Here is a 23,566-nt window from a genome sequence, read left to right as displayed (position 1 = left end):
TAAGCAGCTGATTGGCGCAAGGCGGCAGAAAAGCCCCAAACAACGTCGCCGCCAACTTTCAACACCCACGCGTTCGGCTGGCCACGACCGCGCTTTTTTGTCGCATCAACTCTGGAAACCTCCCATCGGAACTCTTATTCTCGCCGGTGATACTGTTTTCCAAGCTCCTGACTCGGCCCCTGCGCGGGGATCGCGAGTAATTCCAGTGAGTAGCCGGTGAACAGACACCATGGTTGTCTGCACATATTTCCAGCAGGGCCGCTGCAAGTTCGGCGGTATGTTTTCTCGGATCCCAATCAAGTACAGGCGCTAAATCATGCCTCAGACCGCTGCAAATTCGAGCATCCAGGTCGTCAGACGACCGGTTCCTCGGGAAATCGGTTCGGGGCATTGTCTACACCATTTGCAGGTATGTCACAAAAGGCTGTCATGCACCATTTGGGGGAGTTTCCTCAATAGGCTATTGTCCCTGAACTTCACTTTTTCTGCTTCACTCGTTTATCTTGCCCTTCCCTTTCTGTTTATCTTTATCTCCCTTTCTCCCTCCCTCTCTCTGTGGCCTTTCGTCCCTTCTTCTCCATCTCAACCTCCGTCAATCTGTCTGCCTTGCGAAGATGGCGCCTCTCAAAATGAACTTTCCGCCGCCTATGATCCAGATTGTCATGGTGCCGATGGAGCAACGCACGCCCATGGGTCTGGCGCCTGATGATGGCACATCTTGTATGCCCACTGGAACCACTCTACTGCCTGATGGCCTCACTCTGTCACTGTCAAATCTCGTAGAACGCTTTCTCAGCCTGATGTCGAAAAACCTTTACGGCCTGTTTCGCGGCGTCAGCCGTACGATCTTGCTTCGCGGGCTCGACTTGACAATATTGCCCTATCTCCACATGTACTCCCTTCGCTGTCTGATCTTTTGCTGCTAATGGCACCCAAAAATTTCAAATCACCCGGAAATAACCCATAGAAACAATAGGGCGAGGAACACCGCAGAACCAGCAAGCGACGGAGTAAGTGGTTTGCCACCCATTCTTTCTACTCATCGACTAATACAGACACAGTTACGGCGTCAACGCGAATGATATCAAACTCGACTTGACCGCAGGCAAGGGACGGCCTGAATGGGTCCTTTCTTCTTACTCTCCGCAACGCCATGTCCCGCGACAACTCTTCGGTGGACTACCCCGCGAGCAGAGCATGGAAGAGATGCGTTTGCGTCACTACGAGCTCGCGGCGGCTGGAAACATGAACCAAGCGATCCAGGAGGCCCAGGCCCTTTATGAAGAAGCTACCAAGCAAATGGATGTGGCTTTGAATGACCTCACCGGTGCTGTGAAGTACATTATCGACGGCGGGAACGAACATCCCAATCGCATTGACATCACTGAGGGCAAAACAGGCCCGGATTCGACTTCAGCACCTTCAGCTCCAGCACCTTCAGCATTTGGTCAAGCTTCTTCTGCGTTTGGTCAGCCCTCTAACTTGGGAGCCGCTTCGACCTGGGGAAAGCCTACACCTGCGCAGCCCTCGCAGCCCGCACAGCCCGGACAGTCTTCAACATTCGGCCAACCATCCTCAATGGGACAACAAACTGGCTTTGGCCAGCCGTCTACTTTCGGTCAGCCAAGTGGCTTGAACCAGGCATCTGCCTTTGGGCAGCCCTCGAACCTCGGAGGCCAAGGCGGCGCATTCGGCCAGCCAGCGTTCGGCCAGCCAGCCTTTGGCCAGCCGTCAGCGCCGGGCCCGACTCCTTTCGGCGGTGCACCTTCCGCTGCCTCACCTTTCAACCAAGTTACTCAGAACCAACCAGCACCCGGTGGCTTCAGCCAACCGGCAGGCCAGCCTGCGCCATCGCCATTTGGACAGACTGCTGCACCCTCAGCATTTGGCCAGCCCTCCGCTCCTGGCGGATTCGGACAGACCTCGCAGGCCGCTTCACCTTTCACCCAGATTCAGCAACCGCAACAACAACCCCCCAACCCGTTCGGCCAACCATCCGGCACCACAGGCTTTGGCGCGCCGACCCAACAGCCTGCAGCTCCAGCACCCTTCGGCCAGCCCGCCGCTCCACAGGGTGTGCCAGTTGCACAAGTCCATACTGGACCCCGCGCATATATCAAGATCGACGATCCAAGCCAGCAAAACCCCCCTCCCGCACCTTGAAGGCGAGACTCTGCGAGACCCAGCCACCAACCGCCTTACGATGTGGAAGGGCCGTCCCGTGCAATACATCCAAGATCACCCATGCTACCTGCATCCGCAAGGCAACAATCATTGGACCCGGATCAACTTCCCTGACGGACCGCCCGACGAAGCGAGCTTGCGTGACTCGCAGGGCCGCCCCGAGGACTATACGCCGGAAGTTGTGGCGCAGTATGAATTCTTCCTTGCCAATGGTCACTTCAAGGATGGGATTATCCCGACTGTGCCGCCGAAGCGGGAATGGATCAGCTTTGACTTCTAAGGACTACTTTTGTTTGAAGGATTTCGGGACCGGATAAGAGAGACAGATGGCGCTTGAGTGCAGTCGGACAGACAATCTCTCAGTGTATCTCTGTGTACAATACTAGGACTACGAATTGAACCATGAAGAAGATCGTTTTCAAGATGTTTCCACATTTTTGTTGTATTCCAGGTTAAATCTAGCGGGTATCAACAACTCCTCGAAACGAGCAATCGGCGAGACCACCCCTTCTCCTCGGTTCGCGTCAGCAGACAACCAAACGAGGAGAAGACTAGACCTAGATCCAGCCCATGCCTCTAAATAACTAAATTTATGCGGCAATGGTAACCTCCACCTCAACACCGGCCTCGATGTTGATGATGATCTGCTTAACAGTCTCGGTGGGGGCAAGCAGGTCGATGAGGCGCTTGTGGATGCGCATCTCGTACTTGTCCCAGGTCTTGGAACCCTCACCGTTGGGGGTCTTGCGGGTGGAGATGTTCAGGGTCTTGGTGGGCAGACGGACGGGGCCCTTGACCTGGAGCGACTTGGAGCGGGCACGGTCGATCAGCTCCTGGCACACCTTCTCGAGCGAGGCGACCTTGCGCGAGGTGAGGGTGATGCGGATCTTGTGGACCTTCTATACACGGGATTAGCATTTGGCCAACGAATTGCGATCTGTGGGATGCGTTGCGGAAGACGTACAGGGCCCTCGCCGAAATCCTTCTCGGGCTTCTGGAAAGACATCTTGTGTGATTGAGTAATCTGTGTTGGAGTGTTAGAGATTGAATTGGGGGAATATCAAAGACAAGCACATACGAGGAATTGCCGATCAAGACCTGAACTGCGTGGCTCGGTAAAGTGATGATGGGCCGGTGATTTTGATGATGGTGATTTGATTGACGAAAAAAAGATGCAGTGTGGCTTGGCATCTCGGCTATCTGCCACTAACCGCTTTGGGACGCCGCCGCTGAGTCATCATAGAGGACCAGCGACTGCCATGATTATGGGCGTCGTTGTAGTTACGAGACGCTGGTTTGTCTCAATTCTCTCGCTCGCCCTCATGGCGGACTTCCCGCCGCTCGCTCCAGTGCCGCCCGCTGCACTCAGGTCCACCATCCCGTCGGACGACTGGGAAGCCTGCCTGGATGCGTGGATGATGCTGCTGGGCATCCGTTTAAATGCAACAGATCAGCAATTCAAAGATGCCGCGGTCCATGATGTCCCCGCCGTCTCCTTTTTGGAGTCGTACTATCAGCACGCGGCAGCGGGGGACGCGGGCCTGCAGACAGGACCCAAAGCAAGAAGACTGCGGAAGCTCTGTTTTCTCACGACAAGGCGCTACCTGCTCAGTCTTGCGGATCCACCAGAAGGCATTCTCGACTGCAAGCTGTGGGGCAATCTATGTTGTTGTTTTCCTTCAAGCACGGCGTTGAAGACATCACTCTCAAAAGCATGGGATTTGCACAGCGAGAAGATCATGTCTAGTCTAGAGAAGACAAAATCTGTCATTATCACACAGCTGTCTCTGGCAAGCACAACACCAAGTCCAGAGGTCATGGCGGATGTCCGTCGCTTGACGATATTGGCGTCGGTGCTACCACCCTGTGGCCAAGTGCTGATGGCAGGCTCGGATTTCCTGGACACCGTGTCGGATGCCTACCTGAGCCAAAGGAACCGGGAAGATCTCCGCCGGATTCTTGTGGCCAACATCTATGTCGGGATGATCTCACTTTTGAAGGAGCCATCGGCCAATCTGTCCTTGCTCCTTGACCAGCTATTCAGCCTTAAAGCTGCCGCGGGCCTAGGGACACCGAGGATGAAGAAGGAGCCGACTCTGCTCTCTGATCTGGTTTGCAGTTCGGATATCCTTCTTCGATTGGATAAATATCTAACTGCACATCCACAAAAACGAGCCGAGGATCTACTCGTCCAATTACGCGTCTACCAGATGGAATCCAAACCCCTGCACCATCGGTATCAAAGACGCAAGAAAGTGGACAAGGGCAAAGGCCCATCATCTGGTGCTCTTATCCCCGAAGAGCTTCACGTACACAAGATGTCACTAGTCACGCAAGTGCAAGACCTCTTCCCCGACCTCGGGTCCGGGTTTATTGTCAGACTTCTGGACTTCTACAACGACAACGCGGAGACCATTGTCGCGCAGCTTCTAGACGACAACCTTCCAACAGAGCTCCAGTCTCTAGACCGATCCGAACAGCTACCTCCCCCGCAAGCAGGATCCAGCCGCGATGCATTGGCACCGCGGCCAACCCCTCCAGAAATCCGCTCACCCTCACCACCAGCGCCAACGCGCAGGAACATTTTCGACGCAGACATCGACATCGCCGAACTCAGCCGCTCCGAAGCCACCACACAATCAAATAGCAAGCTCCGCTTCGGCCGCGCAAACCCAGACCTAACAGCTGACGAGGTCCTCGCCGACCGCAGCAACCACGCCACCAACAAAGCAGCCATCCTCTCCGCGCTGGCGAACTTCGACTCCGACGACGACGAGCGCGACGATACCTATGACGTCGCCGACGTGGGCGGAACCGTCGACGCTACGACGGCCGGCACAGACGCTGAGGCGGAGGCAGACATGCGCAACCGCCGCGCCGACCAGCTGGATATGACCCTCTTCCGCGCTTACAAGTCCAGTCCTGCGCTCTTTGCTCGTGACTCTGCCACACGTCGCTCGCAGCCGCGCGCTTCTCTTAAACGTGACACCGAGATGACAGACGAGGCTATTGAAGGGTGGGCTGTCATGCTCTCCCGCGATCCAAAACGGCTCGCCAGGCTTGAAGATCGTCTTGCGCTGGATTCTGGCGGTGTTGGTGGTGGTGCTCTGAACCAGACAGATCTGCCTTCGACGTCGTACCGAAAGCCACGGCCGGAAGAGACCGAGTCAGATGAAGAAGGCGACTCCGCTGCTTCTGCTGCTCCGCGAGGGGGGAGAGGCGGCGCAGGAGGACGAGGTGGCGGTGGCGGTGGCGGTGGACGCGGACGAGGCAGAGGTGGTAGAGGTCGGGGTGGTGGACCACCACAGTCTGGGGAACAGAGCGGTGCCGCTTCGAGACAAAAGAAGGAGGAGAATAAGGCCAGCCGGGCAAATCATAATCGGCGACAGCAGCGTGCGAAGAAGATTGCGCGTGGGGGTGGGCTGCCGGGGTGAATGGGATGGGGATGGGATCTCTCCCTCCCTCTGTCTCTGTATTTAGAGCATAGCGTATTTGGGATCGTTAAGAGATGCATGAAATAAAACACAGTCGATTCATCATTATGGACACGCAGACGTCGGGGAAGGATACTGGTCATGGCGTGCATTCTATCTACAGAAACCAAGGAAATTCATAGCCCAACAACCATCATCGTTGGGGCACTCGTTGACGCCGATAACACTCAGTGGTGATGATCAGCAAAGACACCCTCTTGGGCAATCGACCTGCGACACTCCTCCAAGATGCGAACTTGCTTCGCCACATCAGCCAACCGCCCAATAACCTCTTTATTCCCGTCATAGAACGTAAAAGTGGCGTACGGAATGCCAGTCTCGCGACAGAACTCGAGAATATACTTCTGCGCCTGGCGCAGGTTATGGCGAGGCATGCGCGGGTAGAGATGGTGGATAGCCTGGAACTGGAGACCCCCGTGGATGAAGTCCAGCCAGGGGGGACAGTCGACGTCCGAGGTTGTGCGCAGCATTTTCTGCGGGAAGGACTCGTGCACGCCCAGGTCGGCGGTGGACATGGAGAAGTGTGAGAGAGTGAGCTGGACATGGAGCGGGCCGGTGACCATGTGTGAAACAAGGAGGAAGATGAGCCGGCTGTTCCAGTCTGGGATGGATCGGTAAATCACGCCGTAGCCGAACCAGGTCCAGAAGACGAGCTGGCCCGCCACCTCGAGCCAGATGTGCCACCAGGCGGGGCCCCGTTTCGGGGCTTGCCGTTTCAGGAGGAACTCCCAACTCAGGACATATAGGTTGAATCGTGCGAAGAGCATGATCGGGTAGTAAGACCAATTCTGGATTCGCAGGAGGATTTTGGTCGCGGCGTCGTGGGGCATGACGCGGTCGTAGTAGGAGCTGCGCAGGCTGGTGAGGAAGCGGTGCGAGACGGCAAAGAAGGGGATGTGCTGGATGTCGGGGTCGTGTTCGGGCTCGTTGGTCACGATGTGGTGGACGTTGTGATTGCGTTTCCACCAGCATAGACTGAGGCCGCCGATGAAGTCGGCGATGAAAATGCCAATGACCGTGTCGACGTGGAAGTTGTGCGTGATTCCCATGTGGCCGGCATCATGGGCTGTGAAGACGAGCTGGTGCCAGAGACAGCCGAGGAAGAACGCGGACGTTGCCCACCATCCCAGGCGCAGGAAGATGTAGAACAGGGCGGCAAAGGTCGTGTAGCGACAGCACTCGATGAAGTAGGAGAAGTAATTGCACTTATAGAGCCCGGCTTCCTGCATGCGGATGTTGAGCTCGCGGTATTTCTGTTTAATGTTCTCCTGGCTGGCGGTATCTAGAGAGGGATACTTGGCGGTGTCGAGAACAATTTCGTCCCAGGTTCGAGCGTCCAAGAAGAACGGCTTGGGTTGGGACGGTTCGTTGGCAGGGGTCGACCTCGAGCTCGAGGGGTCCGACATAGGATGTCTCCGTCGGGCAGTGGATTTTGAATCGACTGGATCGAAGATGGGCGAGGGAGGCAGGGATCCATCCTCACTGGATCCCTCCGGGCTGGTGGTCAAGTCCTCCTCGCTCGAGCAAGTTTCCTCCGAATATGGGCGGAACTTGCCACCTTGAATGGGCGGTAGGAAGTTGATCCATGTCCCCTCGAACCGACCGATCTGGTATGAAGGCATCCGCTGGCGAGCTTCCGTTGAGTGCAGCCTAGTTGGAAGAGTCGGGTCAGTGTTTGTTTATTCCAGCCGAGGTACGCCCACAACCACATACGCATTGATCTCGTCCGTCGCATCCCTGCCCACCATGTGCTTAATCGAGACGTCTCCCCCCGGATGGAAGGGCAGCCAGGCATCTACCTTGAGGACGCGGGTTTCGTAGATGAGAACATGCTTGCCCTCCGCAATCAGGCCCTCGATCTGCCGACGAGTGAGGATAGTGTCCTTCCTGGACGGTCGGGAAGCAGCAGTAGCTTTCTGCATGGTGGGTATGAGTATTGAAAGAGTGAAGCCAACACCTAGCAAGGTGGAAAGGGCGGTGTTGGAGGGAGACCCAACGGGCCCAGGCTGAAACGAAAGGAAGGAGAGTGGATCAACACCGGTGGAGGGGCCCTGATCGGCACTTCGTCATTTGTACACATTCTCGACTGCCACAGTGACCGACCACATATGGAATAATCATGGAGGATTCACTCTCGTCCTTAGTCCAGACATGGCTTGACTGGGATCAGGTCAGTCGGGCTACACCTTGAAGCCCGCTTTACACTGACACCACCAGGACCCCACCACTCGCGTGGAGATAGAAACCCTCCAGGCTGCCGGTGATGCCGATGAGCTGGAGAAGCGCCTGCGCCGTCGTAGGTGCCTGTCTGTGTGATTATCTGGCTCAATCTAATCAGGACCAGGCATCGACTTCGGTACCGCCGGTCTGCGTGGCCGCATGGCCGCCGGCTTCTCGTGTATGAACTGCCTGACCGTCATCCAGGCATCACAGGGGCTGGCCAAGTACATTCGAACTAAACATCCAGAGATCGCTACCGCCGGGGTAGTCATTGGCCATGATGCTCGCCATAATTCAGCCAAATTCGCCTCGCTTGCCGCAAATGCGTTCCTCAACGAGCTCATTCCCGTGTGGCACTTTCAGGAAGCGTCGCCGACTCCCATGGTTCCCTTTGGAATCGGTCATTTCCACGCTGCTGCAGGAATCATGGTCACGGCGAGTCATGTAGGTCGCTCCCAATTAGTTCTTAGTACCCGGCTGACAGACAGATGTGTAGAATCCAGCTGAAGATAATGGTGATTGAATCCCTATTGTAATACTTTGGCATATTTACTGACAATTTTCTAGGATACAAAGTGTTCGGCTCAGCAAGTCCTGTTATCCTTTCTATGCTAACTTGACCTACACCACAGCTACTTTAACAACGGCGCCCAGATCAATACTCCCATGGACACGGAGATCGCACAATCGATCCAGGAGAATTTGAAGCCGCACGAAACTGCTTGGGTCATCAAGACCATTCTTCCACAGGGCCTATACCAGAAAGTCCTGTCTGATTATACCAGCCACGTCAGCAAATATGCGGTCGGTCATCATATATTGCTCTAAAGAAGAGAACTGACGCCGCTTAACAGAAATCGACCGTGTCAGACTGGAAACCTCCCAGACCATTCGTGTACACGCCTTTGCATGGCGTGGGAAGCGCGGTCTTCCAAGAAACTTGCCACTTAGTTGGGATCACTGATTTTGTGATTGTTGCTTCCCAGGAGAAACCAGATCCTGATTTTCCCACGGTGAAATTCCCAAATCCTGAAGAAGCCGGTGCTCTGGATCTTGCTATGCAAACCGCCGATCAAGAGGAGATGACCTTGATCATCGCGAATGATCCTGATGCGGATCGGTTTGCGGTAGCGGAGAAAGTCGAGTGAGTTCTGATTTCTTGCCTTGAATAGCTTGTCACTCATTTCTATCACAGTGGAAAGTGGTTCACACTCACCGGAAACCACGTTGGAGTTCTCCTTGCCTCGCACATTTTCGATTCAATTGAAGTCTCCAAAGACCCTTCTCGTATAGCAGTCCAAACGACAGCCGTGTCGAGCGGCATGATCCAGAAAATGGCAGCGGCGAAGGGAGTTCACTTTGTCGAGACCTTGACCGGCTTCAAGTGGATGGGAAATGTTGCCCGAAAACTCGAAGAGGATGGATACACCGTTCCCTTTGCATACGAGGAGGCACTTGGATACATGTTCCCATCGGTATGCTATGACAAGGACGGAATCACGGCTGCAATGGTATTCCTAGCCGCGGAAGCAAAATGGCGGGCACAGGGCTTGACTGCACATGCCAAACTCCAACAGCTCTTCTCCGAGTTTGGTCACCATGAGACATTGAACAATTATTTCCGCTCCCCGAATTCAGAGCTCACAATGCAGCTGTTCCGCGGGATCAGGGGTGGCCGGCATCTTGCAGAACGCAATTTCGGCTCGTTCCAGATTCTTCGGTGGAGGGATTTGACGGAGGGTTATGACTCTGAAACACCAGGTAACAAACCGGATCTACCAGTGGATCCGAGCAGTCAGATGCTCACATTGTGGTTGAATGGGGGAGTGCGCTTCACTATTCGTGGCTCGGGGACGGAGCCGAAAGTCAAAGGTAGGCAGTGTTATCTGGCTACCTGTTTGGTCAGGCTGACACCGAGTGCATAGTGTACATCGAAAGCTGCGGCTCCTCGCGCAAAGAAGCCGTCAAAGCTGTCTGTGACACCTGGCTGACCGTGATGACGGAGTGGATTCAGCCTTTTACGCCATCGATGACATGCAGCAAAGAACTTCCAACGTCGTCCGGCCATATCCTCAACATCAACTAAATGCAGATCAGGGGTCTTCAACCCAAATAGGTCTGTGCTGGAATTCTGAAACTGCTTCGAGAAGCAAACATACATGCACCTCTCAGGCGCCAACGGCCAATGCATCAGGCAAACCGCAGCCCTAGTGCCACTTGCAGCTGCACATCTGGTTCGAGAACAAAGAAAAGTATGCATTATCTTCGAATAGTAATAGTTATCTTGAAAGTCATGAGATTTGGTCACACCACCCTCTGTTACCAGGAGATATCCGCGGACTGTGTATAAAGTGCCCGACTATCCTCTATCGTAGAATTTCCGCCACTTCAAAACAAACACAACACGTCCAGGGTTATTTCAGGCCATTGAGATGCATTTCGACAGACATTTCCACTGCCACGACCGCACCACCTCTGACTGCGACTGCTGCCCTCCGCCATACCTACAGGTGGTAAGCCCCCCACACAGCATCCATAAACACACCCATCGCCGGGGCAGTAGACACCGAACCGATGCATTCACCTCCGACGAGAGTGATTCCGGCTCTAGTAGCCGGCACCGATGCCATCACGGCATCAGAATTGCACCAAAAGAGTCGAGCCGCCACCCAGATCCACATTCTTGCTACTGCGCTTACAGCTACGACCATTCACGTCATGCGAAACATATATATTGTCACCAGATATGCGCCACTCACGGAGATGGCGGTGTGTATTCCAAATGTCTGCGTTCGTCATCATCGGTGAATCCACACTGCCATGCGCCTCAGCGGACGAAGGCTGAACAGCAACATTGTATGTCCGGGCATGGACATGGGCATGGATATGTTGTGAATCATCCACATGATTGTAGTCTCTGTGGCCATAACGGCGAAGAAACCGTGTCGGACTGTTCTAGGGAGCGTCATTATCATCGCCAATGCCAACACCACAGCTACAACAACAACCACGGCCACAATACTCGACCTGCACAACAACATTTCTCTCTCCGGGCGTGGGGACCTCCTTTACCCACCGCGATGATGAATTGTGGGCACTGAAGATGCGAATTTAGGTGATGGGTCCATATCCATAATGGAAAGCGGAGTTCAAGAGTAATTAGTTGATCACAAGCAGTCCGATACGGCATAAGGTAGGGGGATGGTGGAAAAGGGCTGTGCATGGTGTTTGGCTATCGAAAGACCCTACTTCCTCGTGTATGCATCACTGTCTTTAACTAGAGTTCCCAGGGTGAAAATGCTTTTGAAATACCTGTATGTTTGTGATTTTTTCAATACGCTCTTCTTCCTTCACGTAGTTATTGCGGCTAGTTATAGATCTGGTGTACATAATCAAGTGCTATCGGAACAACTTAGATCCGACGTCCAAAAAAAAAGTTGTGGAGACTTTGATCCGCTCACTTCTACACCTCCCTTCCAGCTTCCCTCTAATTTTAGGGAACAATCTACAATGACAACACGTACGCATGATGACTTCCTGGGCATTGACGATGACGAGGCCGTCGACCGTGGCTACGACTCCGAGGAGAAGGTGGCGGAGAGCAAGGGTCGCGCCGTAAAACGGCGGCGGACGGCAGATCAAGACTTTTTCGGTCTAGAATCGGACCACGAGGAGTCTGATGGCGAAGACGAGGAACAGCTGTCTCGGACAGATATTAAAGGCAAGGGCCGCAAATCTCGGCAAACGGAGTCCGAGGAGGAAGAGAATGACGACAAACAAACAACCACCAACCTCATCGTCAAGAAGACCAAGCCTACGAAACCCCTCTCAACCAAAGCACTCAAAGCCTCTGCGAAGAAGAAAAAGCCCGGCATCATCTATCTCGCCTCACTTCCGCCCTACCTCAAACCCGGCGCCCTCAAAGCTATGCTGGAAGCCAGAGGCTTCGAGCCCATCACCAAAACCTTCCTCTCCCCGCTCGTCCTGAGCGACTCGCGCAAGCGAGGCAACAAGCGCAAGATGTTTACCGATGGATGGGTCGAGTTTGCCTCGAAACGGACCGCTAAGATCTGCGCGGAGACTCTCAACGCGACTATCGTCGGCGGCCGAAAGGGCGGCTGGTACCATGACGATATATGGAACATGAAGTACTTGTCTGGTTTTAAATGGGATAATTTGATGGAACAACAAAGAAGGGAGAGGGCAGAGCGTGAGGCCCGGACTAGAATGCAGGATATACGTGCCCAGAAAGAGGAGAAGATGTTCTTGGCCGGCGTCGAGGCCGGACGAGTTGCCGATGGCATGGCCAGGAAGAGGGAGGAGAAGAGGCAGCGGTTGGAAACGAGCAAAGATGGGTTAATGATGGCGAAGGCACCGCAGGCTTTGAGGCGGAGGTTTGTACAGAATGATGTTGTCAAGGCAAAGGAGGATCAGGGAGCTATTAAGGAAGATGCGAAGAGGGTCTTGGGCAAGATTTTCTAGGGATTTTTGCCTTGCAATCGACATAGAATCGTCCGGTCCAAAGGTCGAGCCGGATTGGTATTTCCGGCTGCTAGTCCTATTTAGGTGCCAGCGCTTTCACCAATTTCCACCACTGAATCCTGTGTTCAACAGGAATGAATTACCCAACTCCCATACCCTTAATACTAAGTTCATCGTCCCTGCAACCTCAAACATGAGTTCCCCAGCATTTGTCTTCTCCCTCGGCGCCTGGGTAACTCCAACAGTCTTTGGAATAGACTCACTCCGGATACGATAGCTTGAAATAAATAGTACATCCGGTATTGCTTATATTTCGAGGAGCTGTGTAAGCTTGTTCCGAATATATGTACGCACATTTGCATTAGTCTGCCTATGCCGCCTCTTCAGACCCAATGTCTACTCTAGCTTTCTCCGAATTTGTTTAGAAACAAAATTTGTACATATCATTTATATAACACTAGATATAAGCATTGCGGTGTTTATACATAACTCTTTTTATACTTTTGACGCTTTCCGGTATGACATATCAGCGTAAGAAGCTCGAAACCGGCATTTCTTTCTCATTTTCAAGTTTTTAACTACCAAGTGGATTTCCAAGGATGCACAAAAGAACATATATTCACCACCTCTAGCTTTCTTATATGCCAATCACTGAATCACCGATGAAGAAAAAATCACCCAAGCAATCTACCATTCTTGAACTTCGCCGTTGTAGAGGACGACCTTGCCACCGTACTGCTCCTTGGTTCCATTGGTAATCACATCAACCATGCCGCTTGTAGACTTTTCAACAGTGTCAGGTGCTGACTCCATACCCCACCCTTTCGCAGCCCCGTTGCCCATATCGGTCTGTACCCAGCCAGGGTCCAATACAAAGGTGTTAAGCCACTCATCTTCGGCGTTGATTCGAACACCGTACCACGGGAGAATGGACTTGGAAGCTCCGTATGCTGCACTAGGAACGGGAGGCTGGCGACTAGGGAGTGAATTAGTATGGGCATAAATGAAAATGAAATAATAGCCACATAGGAGAATGTGAGAGGGACATCTTACCCTAAAGCTCCAGCTCCAGATCCCATGATAGCATAGACAGGCTTGGTGATCGACTTTTCAAGTAGAGGGCGAGTGGCTTGGTAGAGAGAGACAACGCTAAAGACGTTCACCTCAATATGCTCGAGGACGTCGGCGCGTTTGACATCCTTGACAAGGGGATACACTTTAGCGATACCGGCATTGGCAACAACGTAATCAATATGATCAACGCCCTTGTCGGCGGCTTCTTTGACAGCGTCAAAGGCGGACTGCTCAACACCGGCGTCATACTTCACGACGATAATGCTGCTGCCTTCGCCCGAGGGTAGCTCAGATAGCTCCTTAACGGTTGGGTGTGCGGGATCACGGACCGCAGCAACGACAACCTGCGAGTGGCTCAATTAGCTAGCTCCTGACGAATATGCTAAAATGGACGACTTACGTAGTTCGGGTTTGCCACAAAATTCTTCACCAGTCCGAAGCCCAGTCCGCGGTTAGCACCGGTAACAAAGGCAACAGTGGGAGCCATGATAGCGTAGTATAAGCGGTATGGGTCAAAAATGTACAGAGTTGAGACAATTAGATCAGTGCGTTGATACAAAATGGTAGACAGATAGATACAAGCACTGCCTTCAAATATACTTCTACTAACACTTCATTAACTACCTAAGGTGGGATGCTGATTATCAATCTGTTCGATTACAAATGCAAGAAGGGCGTAGTGGTGGCGCTGAAGCAAAGAAAATACCGCCGTGACTTGGTTCGGTCGGACCGACTGGTCTCTGGCCATGATGCGATCGGCGGAGATAAGCACCTAACGGGATTGGGCCGAAATGGAGAAGTAGGTCTCGTCGGAGCTCCGGCGGAAGAAAATAGGTTGACGGGAATCTCCACCGTGACCGTACGTATAATATTAAGGAATTGCCCTGCCTATTATCCCCATAGATAGTTTCTATGCCCTGTCAGTTTTAGAAGTTTCCATCCAAACGATTGGTTGAATTGCGCCTTGGGCTACACCCAGTGAGGCTTTGTCCACGAATTTGCCTTGCGGTTCAGATCCTTCGTAGATCCAACGTGGAAAGACTCGCAAATCCTGGATCTATACCATAGGCAACATTTATACACAAGAGATGCCAACGCTTTCCTGTGAGAATTGGAATAGAAACACGCGCTGCGACACCTACAGGCAGGAGCCATAAATCGTATAGACTAAATCCAAAAGCGTACTTGATAGCCCCGTCCTGTGGAATAGTAATGACCACATCGCCATATTCCACACGGCAACCCGAGTCGGAGGCAGTCCTTTTGTTATATCAACATATATATATTGTTTATTTTTGCATTGGACAAGGCTTTTATGGATGGAAATGTTGTTAGACGGAGAATTATTTTATTCAGACAAAGGAAATGAATCACAGGAAATGCTACATGTAGTTTTCTAGCCGGGCTAGTAGACTAAACCAAAAAAGTAGTACATGGTGTTTGTTGGTTGGGGAAGGAGGATATCAGGGTTCTAAAAGTGGATGGGCTTGGAGTAGGTGGCCATCGCAGCCTCCTTGAAGGCCTCTGAGAGGGTCGGGTGAGCGTGGCACGTCCGGGCGACGTCCTCGCTGGAAGCACCGTATTCGACGGCGAGAGTGGCTTCGGCGATCATTTCGCCGGCGCCAGGGCCGATGATGTGCACGCCGAGGATGCGGTCGGTCTCTGCGTCAGCAATGAACTTGACCACACCCTCCGTATCAAGGTTGGTCTTGGCGCGCGAGTTGGCGCTGAAGGGGAACGAGCCGACGTTGTACTTGACGCCCGAGGCCTTGACATCGGCCTCGGTCTGGCCCACCCACGCGACCTCCGGGTGCGTGTACATGACGCTGGGGATGGCGGCGTAGTTGACGTGGCCGTAGCCCTTCTTGATGTACTCGATCGCCGCAACGGCCTCCTCTTCCGCCTTGTGCGCCAGCATCGGGCCGAAGGTGACATCGCCCACCACGCGGATGTGAGGCATCTTGGTGCGGTACTCCTGGTCGATCACCAGGCGGCCCCGCTCGTCCTTCTCAACACCGGCGTTCTCCAGACCCAGACCCTCGGTGTAAGGGCGGCGGCCGATGGCAACCAGGACGACGTCAGCGTCCAGAGTCTCCTCCTTACCACCCTTAGCGGACTCCAAGCTCAGAGAGATAGTCGCGCCGCTGTCGTCACCCTTGGTGACCTTGGTGCCGGTCTTGAACTTGATGCCCTGCTTGGCCAGGATCTTCTGCGACTGCTTGGCGATCTCAGCGTCCATGCCAGGGCCACCGATCTGGCCTAGGAACTCAACAACCGTCACCTCAGCACCGAGACGAGACCAGACGGAAGCCTACAATTTCTGTTAGCCAGACCCTTGGGGAAAGGGACCAAAAAAGGCGTACCATCTCCAGACCGATAATACCGCCACCAATGACGACCATCTTCTTCGGGACCTCCTTCAGTTCCAGAGCACCTGTGCTGGTGATGATGCGTTTCTCATCGATGTTCAGGCCGGGGAAGGGAGTCGACTCGGAGCCGGTGGCAATGATGATATTTTTGCCACGCAGGGTCTGCTCACCACCGTCGTTCAGATCGACCTTGACGGTGTTGGCATCGACGAAGGAACCTGTACCCTTGATATAGTCGACACCGTTCTTTTTCAGCAAGAACTCAACACCCTTGGTCAGCCCATCGACGGACTGGTCCTTGGCCTTCATCATCTGCGTCAGGTTGAGTTTGACATCGCCGACCTCGATACCGCGCTTCTTCGTGTCGTGGAGGATCTGGTGATAAAGGTGCGAGTTGTTGAGCAGGGACTTTGAAGGAATGCAGCCGACGTTCAAGCAGGTGCCACCGAGGGTTCCACGCTTCTCGATACATGCGGTCTGGTCGAGTTAACTTGTTAGCTTCCCAAAAAAAGGAGCCGAGGCTTTCAAAACGCACCTTCAGACCCTCCTGGCCGGCCTTGATAGCCGCGACGTAACCAGCAACACCACCGCCGATGATGACGAGATCGTGTTCCCCTGTTGCCGATGGGCCGGAAATCAGCAATCATTCCCGGGAAGCACAGGATAGGCCTCCGATAGCGCCGGAAAGGCAGTATGACCAAGGACTCACCTGCTTCAGACGCGTAACCACGTTTTGAGCGGGCAAGGAAGAGCGTCGGGGTAGCAATGAAGGTCGAAGGGACAGCCTTGGGGCCGCAGCGGATGGCAGTGCGCGGCGTAGCCCGCGGCAGGACGGAGCGAAACATGACGAACGAAGCAAAGGATTCGAGAGCAATAGACAGGTAAATCCCCCAAGGAAGCCGGAGAAGGGATGGAGAGTGCGCAATGGGGGCAAAGGTGGTTGAGAACGGGAAAGAAGAGCTTTTGCGGTATTTTGAGACAGGCTTAGCTAAGCAGGCCGGGTTGACTCGGTTGGGCCGACTTTGCCGTGGGGGATGCCGATAGTGAGTAGTGAGGACGAGCTGTAGTAGGTACTTGTCTTTGTTGGAAATATCTGAAAATCAATCAACAAAAGGTCTTGAACAGGATGCGTACACTGACATTATTTATGTAGAATGACACTTGGTTGCCCTCCGGGTAGCAGAATCCTTTTCCGCCCTCCACCCGCCCGGCCAGATCGACTCTAGTCTTTCCCCAGACCCAATGAACGCCATGCCCGCGGAGTTCATAGAACAGCAGCCGGAGGAGCCCGCTTAGACCATTGACGGTTATTTGCGGATGCGTTGGCCTCGGGCCTGGCGAAATGGCGGGATCGGAGAACATCGAAGATCCCCCGCAGCCGGATTCGAGTCACTTATATCGGCAGTCCCTAGAGGATAGCTGGAAGCTGGACACTTGAGGTGTGTATTCAGACGAGTCACTTGGAAATGGACACCCTACTGCTTTTATAGGGAATAGATTTGGGCGACATGCTCGAGAGAAATGAAATAATCCGATGCCTTCAAGGGCGGTCTGCCACCCAGTTTCAGTCGGCGCGATAGTCTGTGGCCGTGAGATTCAGCTACTTAGCTGAGAATCGCCATGTCTGTCTAGGTAGCATCTGTTGCAACTAGAGCATTTTTTCTTCTCGGGCGCAAGTTTCTCATTTCTGATTCGCAGGATGAAATCTGCTGTAGGGCTCAATAGAGGAGCTGTGACTAGGATGCTCGTCTACACGCCGCTCAGGACCTTGGCCCAGTGTTTCGTCGAGATGGTGTTAAATATTAGGATGCAAAAGATGCGTTGGTAAAATGTCTGTGTTGGGACAGATGGCACCATCTAGCACCAACACCTTGAAGATATTTTAACTACTAAGTAATTCAGGCTCACTTTTTTACAGTACAACCTGCCCAGGTTCGCCTTCCATAGAGGAAACATAGTAATACTCTTTCAAACCCTAATCATATGATATGATAAACACATTTTGTACCTACCCGTAATGATACCAGGCCGTTTTTAAAGATGGAAAAGCAGATACAAGAGTCTATAATTAGAAGCCTGGAACTTCCAGAAGATTTCATGGAAGGGAAAGTTGATCGGCATTGAATCCTTGTCACTTTAAGATCATACTTTAGTTGGTATGGTCGTGTCACCAAATACCTGCGCTCAGTATCCTCTCAATTTCTACCGTAAGAGGATTCATGGTGATATTGAGGATTTGTGTCATGATTTTGCTCGACACTAGGGTTCGCGGTAGCCGAGCGACAGGCCCCCGCTTCTCCAGAGATAAACATTACGTGATCTTTGATGTACCTGATGGATTTCTCTGTCTTCTCCATAATACCGACGTGATGAATTCCGTCCCAAGCTCTCCTATGCTTCAACAACTCCAGATTCCCACGGCCGGCTGACTGGATATTACAGCTCCTACTTCCTCCGTCATCTCCTCGGCAATCTTTCCCATTCACCACGCCCTCTCGGTGCTTTCGCTGCCTACTACCTCGTTACTTTGGTCTCTGAACCCGAACAATCTATTACACGTTATACGCTTGAGATGGCTCGTAACCCGGCTTGCGCGGTGACCAATGAGATCCCGGTCCCAGAGGTCGATCTTTCATTGCATACCATGGAGAATGGCTCACAGGTGTCGACTCTCGAAAGGGTAGTAAAAGGTAACGCAACAGTCGCATCGGTCGCTCTGGTTACGCGATCACCCGATAACTAATTGAGAAGAATATGAGGGATCTAGATGTTCAAGCGCCGGCCCTGAATACTCCACTGGATCGGGAATTTTGGTCGCTCGAAGACCCCTCGAAGCCGAATCTCCAGTTCCTCAAGCAACACCTGTATCGCGAGGGCCGGCTCACTGAGGACCAGGCGCTGTGGATAATCAAAACCGGTACTGAAATCCTTCGGTCTGAGCCGAATCTTTTGGAGATGGATGCCCCTATCACTGTTTGCGGTGACATCCATGGCCAGTATTATGATTTGATGAAGCTCTTTGAAGTTGGCGGCGACCCTTGCGAGACACGTTACTTGTTCTTGGGTGACTACGTCGATCGAGGTTATTTTAGCATTGAAGTGGGTAAAAGCTTCGACTGAGCGATGTGTTTTATACTTAATCCTTTGCAGTGTGTTTTGTATCTCTGGGCGCTGAAGATCTGGTATCCGAAGTCGCTTTGGCTGCTGCGTGGTAACCACGAAAGTAGCCATCTGACAGAATACTTTACCTTCAAGCTCGAGGTTAAACACAAATATAGCGAGCAGATCTACGAGGCCTGCATCGAATCTTTCTGCTCTCTTCCGCTGGCGGCGGTCATGAACAAGCAGTTTTTCTGCGTACACGGTGGCCTCAGCCCGGAGTTACACACTCTTGAGGACATCAAGGCGGTATGCAGCGATGAGTTTTGACTATCGTCCTGGTTTCTAACAGTTGGTAGGTTGATCGATTCCATGAACCTCCAACCCACGGTCTAATGTGCGACATGCTCTGGGCCGATCCTCTGGAGGAATTCGGCCAAGAAACGACAAACGAATTTTTCGTTCATAACAGCGTTCGTGGCTGCTCATATTCTTTTTCCTACCCAGCTGCGTGCGCTTTCCTCGAGAGGAACAATCTGCTTTCCATTATTCGAGCACACGAAGCCCAAGATGCCGGGTACCGCATGTACAGGAAGACAAGGACGACTGGCTTTCCTAGTGTCATGACCATTTTTAGTGCGCCCAATTATCTTGATAGATACAACAATAAGGCCGCCGTCCTGAGGTACGAGAAAAATGTGATGAACATCAGGCAATTTAACTGCACTCCTCACCCATTTTGGCTGTCCAACTTCATGGACGTCTTTACCTGGTCCCTGCCGTTCGTTGGTGAGAAGATCACCGATATGTTGATCGCCATTCTCAACACCTGCTCCGAAGAGGAATTGGAGGAGGGGGATACTCCTTCAACTGGTCCTGCTAGTCCCGCGTCGCATTCCTTACCCGTCGACATCGATCCCACAGTCAACTCCAGCGAAATTAAGCGACGGGCCATCAGGAACAAAGTCCTTGCAATCGGTCGTCTCTCCCGTGTCTTCCGGGTGCTCCGTGAACAATCAGAGGGCGTCACTGAGCTTAAAACAGCAACTGCCGGTCGTCTGCCTCCCGGTACTCTCATGCTAGGCGCTGAAGGTATTAAGCAGGCCATTCATGACTTTGACGAGGCTCGAAAGGTCGATTTGCACAACGAACGTCTGCCTCCTGCTCATGATGAATTCATCAAGCGAAGCGAGGAGAGCCTCCGCGTGGCTCTGGAGAACGCTGAGCAGGATGCTGCCACCGACCCCGACTTAGCCTATGTGGCGTGTAGGGTTAGCAGATAACTTAGTAAAATTTGCGCTCTCATCGACAAATATAATTTCACAATGGAGAATTCAGACTGCCGAACAATCGCCCCGAACAATCGCCCATTCCTACGTACGTTAGCGATAGGAAATCAGTAATAATACGTAACGGTACATCGCTCGTCCGTTTGAATTTTACCTTTCTGAACCGGAAACACGTTCCAAAGTACGGGAGTAAACTTATCTGGCAAAATATATCATGTAATTAGGGGGTTGAAAATGCATCTCGATAGTCTCTAACATGGAAGGCGAACCTGGGCGGGTCTGTAGCTTCTGCTTTGGCAGAGTCAACAAGTAGCTGGATTTCAGTGGAGTAGCTTGTTGGCTAGTCAAGTTCTTGGCCACTCTCATTCTTGCCAGAGACTGTTCAGAGGAGTCATAAAATGACGTATCCCCGCAAAAGAAAACCGGCTGAATTTTCTCTGGGGTGTGGAGAGCGATGTGTGGAGAGACGCGGGTTCTGCTCTTTTCCTTTGCCGGCACGACCATCGGTCGATCTCCGACGTGTCTGATTCCAAGTCGCCACGCGCACATGAAAGAAAAGTTGAAAAAGGAGATGAGAACCACGATTTGGATTGGTCTACAACATGACTCTGCCTAAACTAAAAGCAGTCAGCCGTACGCACATGCTCCGGTTTCGCTGAAACTCCCCGGCTTGCCGACTCGGAATGGGTGAGACTTTGTTTCTCCAGGCCGGTGGAGCCAATTTTAGGGTTTCATTGGGCGGCTTTCCCGACCCTGCGAATACATACCAGATCCGGAGTAGTCTCCTTTCCAATAGCATCTGCGGCCCCTGGTCAGGCTGATCGAGTTCAGAGGATGCGCAAAAAAGTGCGGCGGTTGGCTTAATGTTCTGCTACCTGAGGCAACGAAGACTCGGACGCTAGTCCTGTCAATTTGATCTTGCAGGAACGAGAGAAGCTCGGATTGCCGATTGCATTCCCCTCCAGGCCTAGCAGAACCAGGTCTGCAGTAGTGGGGCGAATCCGTTGATAGAATAACCCCCGCCGGGATGTAACCAGATTGGAGCGCCGGCCTTTGCTGAGCTTGGGACGGTCTTGGCTGATCTTCGTAGAGAACTTCCCCTTGGGTCTGAGTCTCGGACTCGCGCCGTAAAGGACCTATTGAGACTTAAAAGCAAGCAGATCGCCGTGTCGCGCGAATTTGTTCCCTGCCGGATTCAGACCACCCACCCCGCGGACATAGGTCTGCTTGCTCCCTCCTTTCCTTGTTCTTTTCTTAGACCGACTGGTTCTTCCTCGGTTGCAATCAAAATGAGTGACCTCATCCCCAAATGGAACATCGTCCATAAGCTGGAGAAGCGTCAGCTTCTCATAGCAGTCAATTGCGTTGCGGCTTTGTCCATTCTATTCTTCGGATATGACCAGGGTATGATGTCCGGCGTGAACAACGCCAAAGACTACATTGACCTCATGGGCTTTGGCTATACTAAGGTGGAGGACGGCCAATTGACACCTGTGGTCACCAATTCTCTGCTGCAGGGTGGCATTGTCTCGGTCTACTACCTGGGGACGCTCTGCGGCGGCCTGTTCGGTGGCTGGCTGGGTGATCGTATGGGCAGGATCAAGAGTATCGCAGTGGGCGCTGTCTGGGCGATTGTGGGCGCGAGTCTGCAGTGCTCGGCTCAGAATCACAACTGGATGATTTGCGGTAGGCGAAGACGTGACAAGAAACGAGAATTAAGCTGACGACTGCAGCGCGCTTCATCAACGGCATCGGCACGGGTATACTGAACGCCATTGTCCCCGTCTGGGCCACCGAGACCGCGGAACACACCTCGCGCGGGCAGTTCATTGCCATTGAGTTTACTTTGAATATTTTCGGTGTGGTTCTGGCATATTGGTTGGAGTTGTACGTTTTCATTCCTTCTTCTTGGTCTGGTCCAAAGACCTATAACTAACCTTGACTAGCGGCCTGTCCTTTATCGACGACGGCAAGTCAGCCTTCCGCTGGCGCTTCCCCATCGCATTCCAAATCATTATGCTACTAGTCCTGTTCTTTGCCGTCTGGTTCTTCCCCGAGTCGCCTCGCTGGCTAGTCAAAGTCGGCCGCGAGCAAGAGGCCAAATACATCCTGCAGCGTCTGCGCGGAGACAGCCCTGAGGAGCGGGTGCGCGCCGAGGCCGAGTTCCAGGATATCCAGAACATCGCCGAGATGGAGAAGACGGTGGTTCACAGCAACAACTACCTGTCGATGCTGTTTGGGTATAAGTCTGGGGATTTGCATATCGGTCGTCGTGTGCAGCTCGTGGTCTGGTTACAAATCATGCAGGAATGGGTCGGCATCGCTGGTGTCACGGTGTACGCACCGACTATCTTTAGTATTGCTGGCTTCGGCTCGGAGAAGAGTCAGTGGATTAGCGGGCTGAACAATATCTTTTACATGGTATGTTTCATTTTTATTCGGAAGAGAAAAAGTGCTAATTTTCGCGGTTATAGTTCGCAACTCTTGTCTGCGTCTTCACCCTGGATCGCATTGGCCGTCGATGGACTCTCTATTGGGGCTCCATCGTCCAAGGTATTGCCATGTTTTTGGCTGGCGGGTTTTCCCGTTTGGCTATCAATGCCAAAGCGGCTGGCGACATGGGCAAAGCATCCTCATTCGGTGCTGCGGCTGCTTCGATGATCTTCATCTTCACCTCCACCTTCGGAGCGACTTGGCTGACCGTGCCGTGGCTCTATCCCGCCGAAATCTTCCCTCTGGCGGTGCGTGCTAGAGGTAATGCCTGGGGTGTAGTTGGATGGAGTATCGGTAATGGATGGCTGGTGAGTATCCTTGCATGATACGATGGGGCTTTCGGTGCTAATTTTTGAATATCAGACCCTCCTGTGCCCGGTTATGTTCAGTGCCATCGGCGAGAAGACCCTGTACATCTTCGCTGCCAGCAACGTGATCACCATTCCCATGGTATGGGCACTGTACCCGGAGAGTAACCAGCGGACGCTGGAAGATATGGACTTGCTATTTGCCGCGAAGACCCCGTGGGCTTGGGACGCTGAGAAGAATTTCGCTCGGCTCAAGGCTGAGAACCCGAGCATGATCCAGACTACCAGCCGCAAGAACAGCGTAGTGGATCCGGAGACTGGCAAAGGGGTGGCTGTGAAGGATATTCTCTCCGAGACGGAGGACAATAGTGTGGCGGCAGAACATGTGGATCGGACTTGATGACAGGTTGGGAATGAGTCATGAACTTGAGGAGGGATGGAATAATGTTAGAGGCTATATCGCATGAATAGATAGGCAACTAGAGGTCCATATTGCATTTCACACCTATACATATTCTATACAACAAACTCATCTACGACCATAACCCAATGTC

The 23,566-nt window shown here is 52.7% G+C and overlaps 11 protein-coding genes across 11 annotated transcripts; 7 read left to right on the top strand and 4 right to left on the bottom strand.

Moving 5' to 3' along the window:
• Nucleotides 1-229: 229 nt before the first annotated feature.
• On the top strand, nucleotides 230-2,464 carry N7510_000394 (FG-nucleoporin nup42; the record flags this gene model as incomplete). Its single annotated transcript, XM_056972324.1, has 5 exons — nucleotides 230-275; nucleotides 326-409; nucleotides 977-1,010; nucleotides 1,062-2,074; nucleotides 2,136-2,464. 5 exons carry the CDS (start codon nucleotides 230-232, stop codon nucleotides 2,462-2,464), a joined length of 1,506 nt encoding a protein of 501 aa, XP_056837441.1.
• Nucleotides 2,465-2,774: 310 nt separating this feature from the next.
• S10a (40S ribosomal protein uS10) lies at nucleotides 2,775-3,194 on the bottom strand (the record flags this gene model as incomplete). The annotated part of the gene is made up of 2 exons (XM_056972323.1): nucleotides 3,149-3,194; nucleotides 2,775-3,083 (listed from the first exon to the last, which is right to left on the bottom strand). The coding sequence occupies exons 1-2, from the start codon at nucleotides 3,188-3,190 to the stop codon at nucleotides 2,775-2,777; spliced, it is 351 nt and encodes a 116-aa protein (XP_056837440.1). The 5' UTR covers nucleotides 3,191-3,194.
• A 249-nt stretch (nucleotides 3,195-3,443) lies between these two features.
• Nucleotides 3,444-5,618, top strand: N7510_000392 (ASCC2 family CUE domain-containing protein; the record flags this gene model as incomplete). The annotated part of the gene is made up of 1 exon (XM_056972322.1): nucleotides 3,444-5,618. The coding sequence occupies one exon, from the start codon at nucleotides 3,444-3,446 to the stop codon at nucleotides 5,616-5,618; it is 2,175 nt and encodes a 724-aa protein (XP_056837439.1).
• Nucleotides 5,619-5,845: 227 nt separating this feature from the next.
• N7510_000391 (fatty acid desaturase) lies at nucleotides 5,846-7,600 on the bottom strand (the record flags this gene model as incomplete). The annotated part of the gene is made up of 2 exons (XM_056972321.1): nucleotides 5,846-7,328; nucleotides 7,392-7,600. The coding sequence occupies 2 exons, from the start codon at nucleotides 7,598-7,600 to the stop codon at nucleotides 5,846-5,848; spliced, it is 1,692 nt and encodes a 563-aa protein (XP_056837438.1).
• A 197-nt stretch (nucleotides 7,601-7,797) lies between these two features.
• Nucleotides 7,798-9,984, top strand: N7510_000390 (phosphoribomutase PRM15; the record flags this gene model as incomplete). The annotated part of the gene is made up of 8 exons (XM_056972320.1): nucleotides 7,798-7,848; nucleotides 7,896-7,974; nucleotides 8,023-8,367; nucleotides 8,466-8,475; nucleotides 8,531-8,702; nucleotides 8,753-9,042; nucleotides 9,094-9,770; nucleotides 9,824-9,984. 8 exons carry the CDS (start codon nucleotides 7,798-7,800, stop codon nucleotides 9,982-9,984), a joined length of 1,785 nt encoding a protein of 594 aa, XP_056837437.1.
• Nucleotides 9,985-10,472: 488 nt separating this feature from the next.
• On the top strand, nucleotides 10,473-10,982 carry N7510_000389 (uncharacterized protein; the record flags this gene model as incomplete). Its single annotated transcript, XM_056972319.1, has 3 exons — nucleotides 10,473-10,667; nucleotides 10,730-10,754; nucleotides 10,813-10,982. The coding sequence occupies 3 exons, from the start codon at nucleotides 10,473-10,475 to the stop codon at nucleotides 10,980-10,982; spliced, it is 390 nt and encodes a 129-aa protein (XP_056837436.1).
• Nucleotides 10,983-11,408: 426 nt separating this feature from the next.
• On the top strand, nucleotides 11,409-12,380 carry N7510_000388 (RNA-binding ATPase activator ESF2; the record flags this gene model as incomplete). Its single annotated transcript, XM_056972318.1, has 1 exon — nucleotides 11,409-12,380. The coding sequence occupies one exon, from the start codon at nucleotides 11,409-11,411 to the stop codon at nucleotides 12,378-12,380; it is 972 nt and encodes a 323-aa protein (XP_056837435.1).
• A 687-nt stretch (nucleotides 12,381-13,067) lies between these two features.
• On the bottom strand, nucleotides 13,068-13,941 carry N7510_000387 (uncharacterized protein; the record flags this gene model as incomplete). Its single annotated transcript, XM_056972317.1, has 3 exons — nucleotides 13,068-13,356; nucleotides 13,434-13,798; nucleotides 13,855-13,941. 3 exons carry the CDS (start codon nucleotides 13,939-13,941, stop codon nucleotides 13,068-13,070), a joined length of 741 nt encoding a protein of 246 aa, XP_056837434.1.
• Nucleotides 13,942-14,925: 984 nt separating this feature from the next.
• Nucleotides 14,926-16,668, bottom strand: N7510_000386 (dihydrolipoyl dehydrogenase; the record flags this gene model as incomplete). The annotated part of the gene is made up of 4 exons (XM_056972316.1): nucleotides 14,926-15,765; nucleotides 15,818-16,300; nucleotides 16,359-16,438; nucleotides 16,533-16,668. 4 exons carry the CDS (start codon nucleotides 16,666-16,668, stop codon nucleotides 14,926-14,928), a joined length of 1,539 nt encoding a protein of 512 aa, XP_056837433.1.
• A 1,909-nt stretch (nucleotides 16,669-18,577) lies between these two features.
• N7510_000385 (serine/threonine-protein phosphatase 2B catalytic subunit) lies at nucleotides 18,578-20,205 on the top strand (the record flags this gene model as incomplete). Its single annotated transcript, XM_056972315.1, has 3 exons — nucleotides 18,578-18,922; nucleotides 18,974-19,231; nucleotides 19,282-20,205. The coding sequence occupies 3 exons, from the start codon at nucleotides 18,578-18,580 to the stop codon at nucleotides 20,203-20,205; spliced, it is 1,527 nt and encodes a 508-aa protein (XP_056837432.1).
• Nucleotides 20,206-21,500: 1,295 nt separating this feature from the next.
• On the top strand, nucleotides 21,501-23,412 carry N7510_000384 (uncharacterized protein; the record flags this gene model as incomplete). The annotated part of the gene is made up of 5 exons (XM_056972314.1): nucleotides 21,501-21,897; nucleotides 21,945-22,098; nucleotides 22,158-22,632; nucleotides 22,686-23,012; nucleotides 23,068-23,412. 5 exons carry the CDS (start codon nucleotides 21,501-21,503, stop codon nucleotides 23,410-23,412), a joined length of 1,698 nt encoding a protein of 565 aa, XP_056837431.1.
• Between the last annotated feature and the right edge of the window lie 154 nt (nucleotides 23,413-23,566).

Source organism: Penicillium lagena (genome assembly GCF_028827675.1).
Source record: "Penicillium lagena strain IBT 129212 chromosome Unknown utg000001l_segment0_segment0, whole genome shotgun sequence".
In the NCBI taxonomy this organism is placed as follows: domain Eukaryota; kingdom Fungi; phylum Ascomycota; class Eurotiomycetes; order Eurotiales; family Aspergillaceae; genus Penicillium; species Penicillium lagena.
Note: the sequence above shows the minus strand (reverse complement) of the source record. Positions and strands in the feature narration are given on the sequence as shown.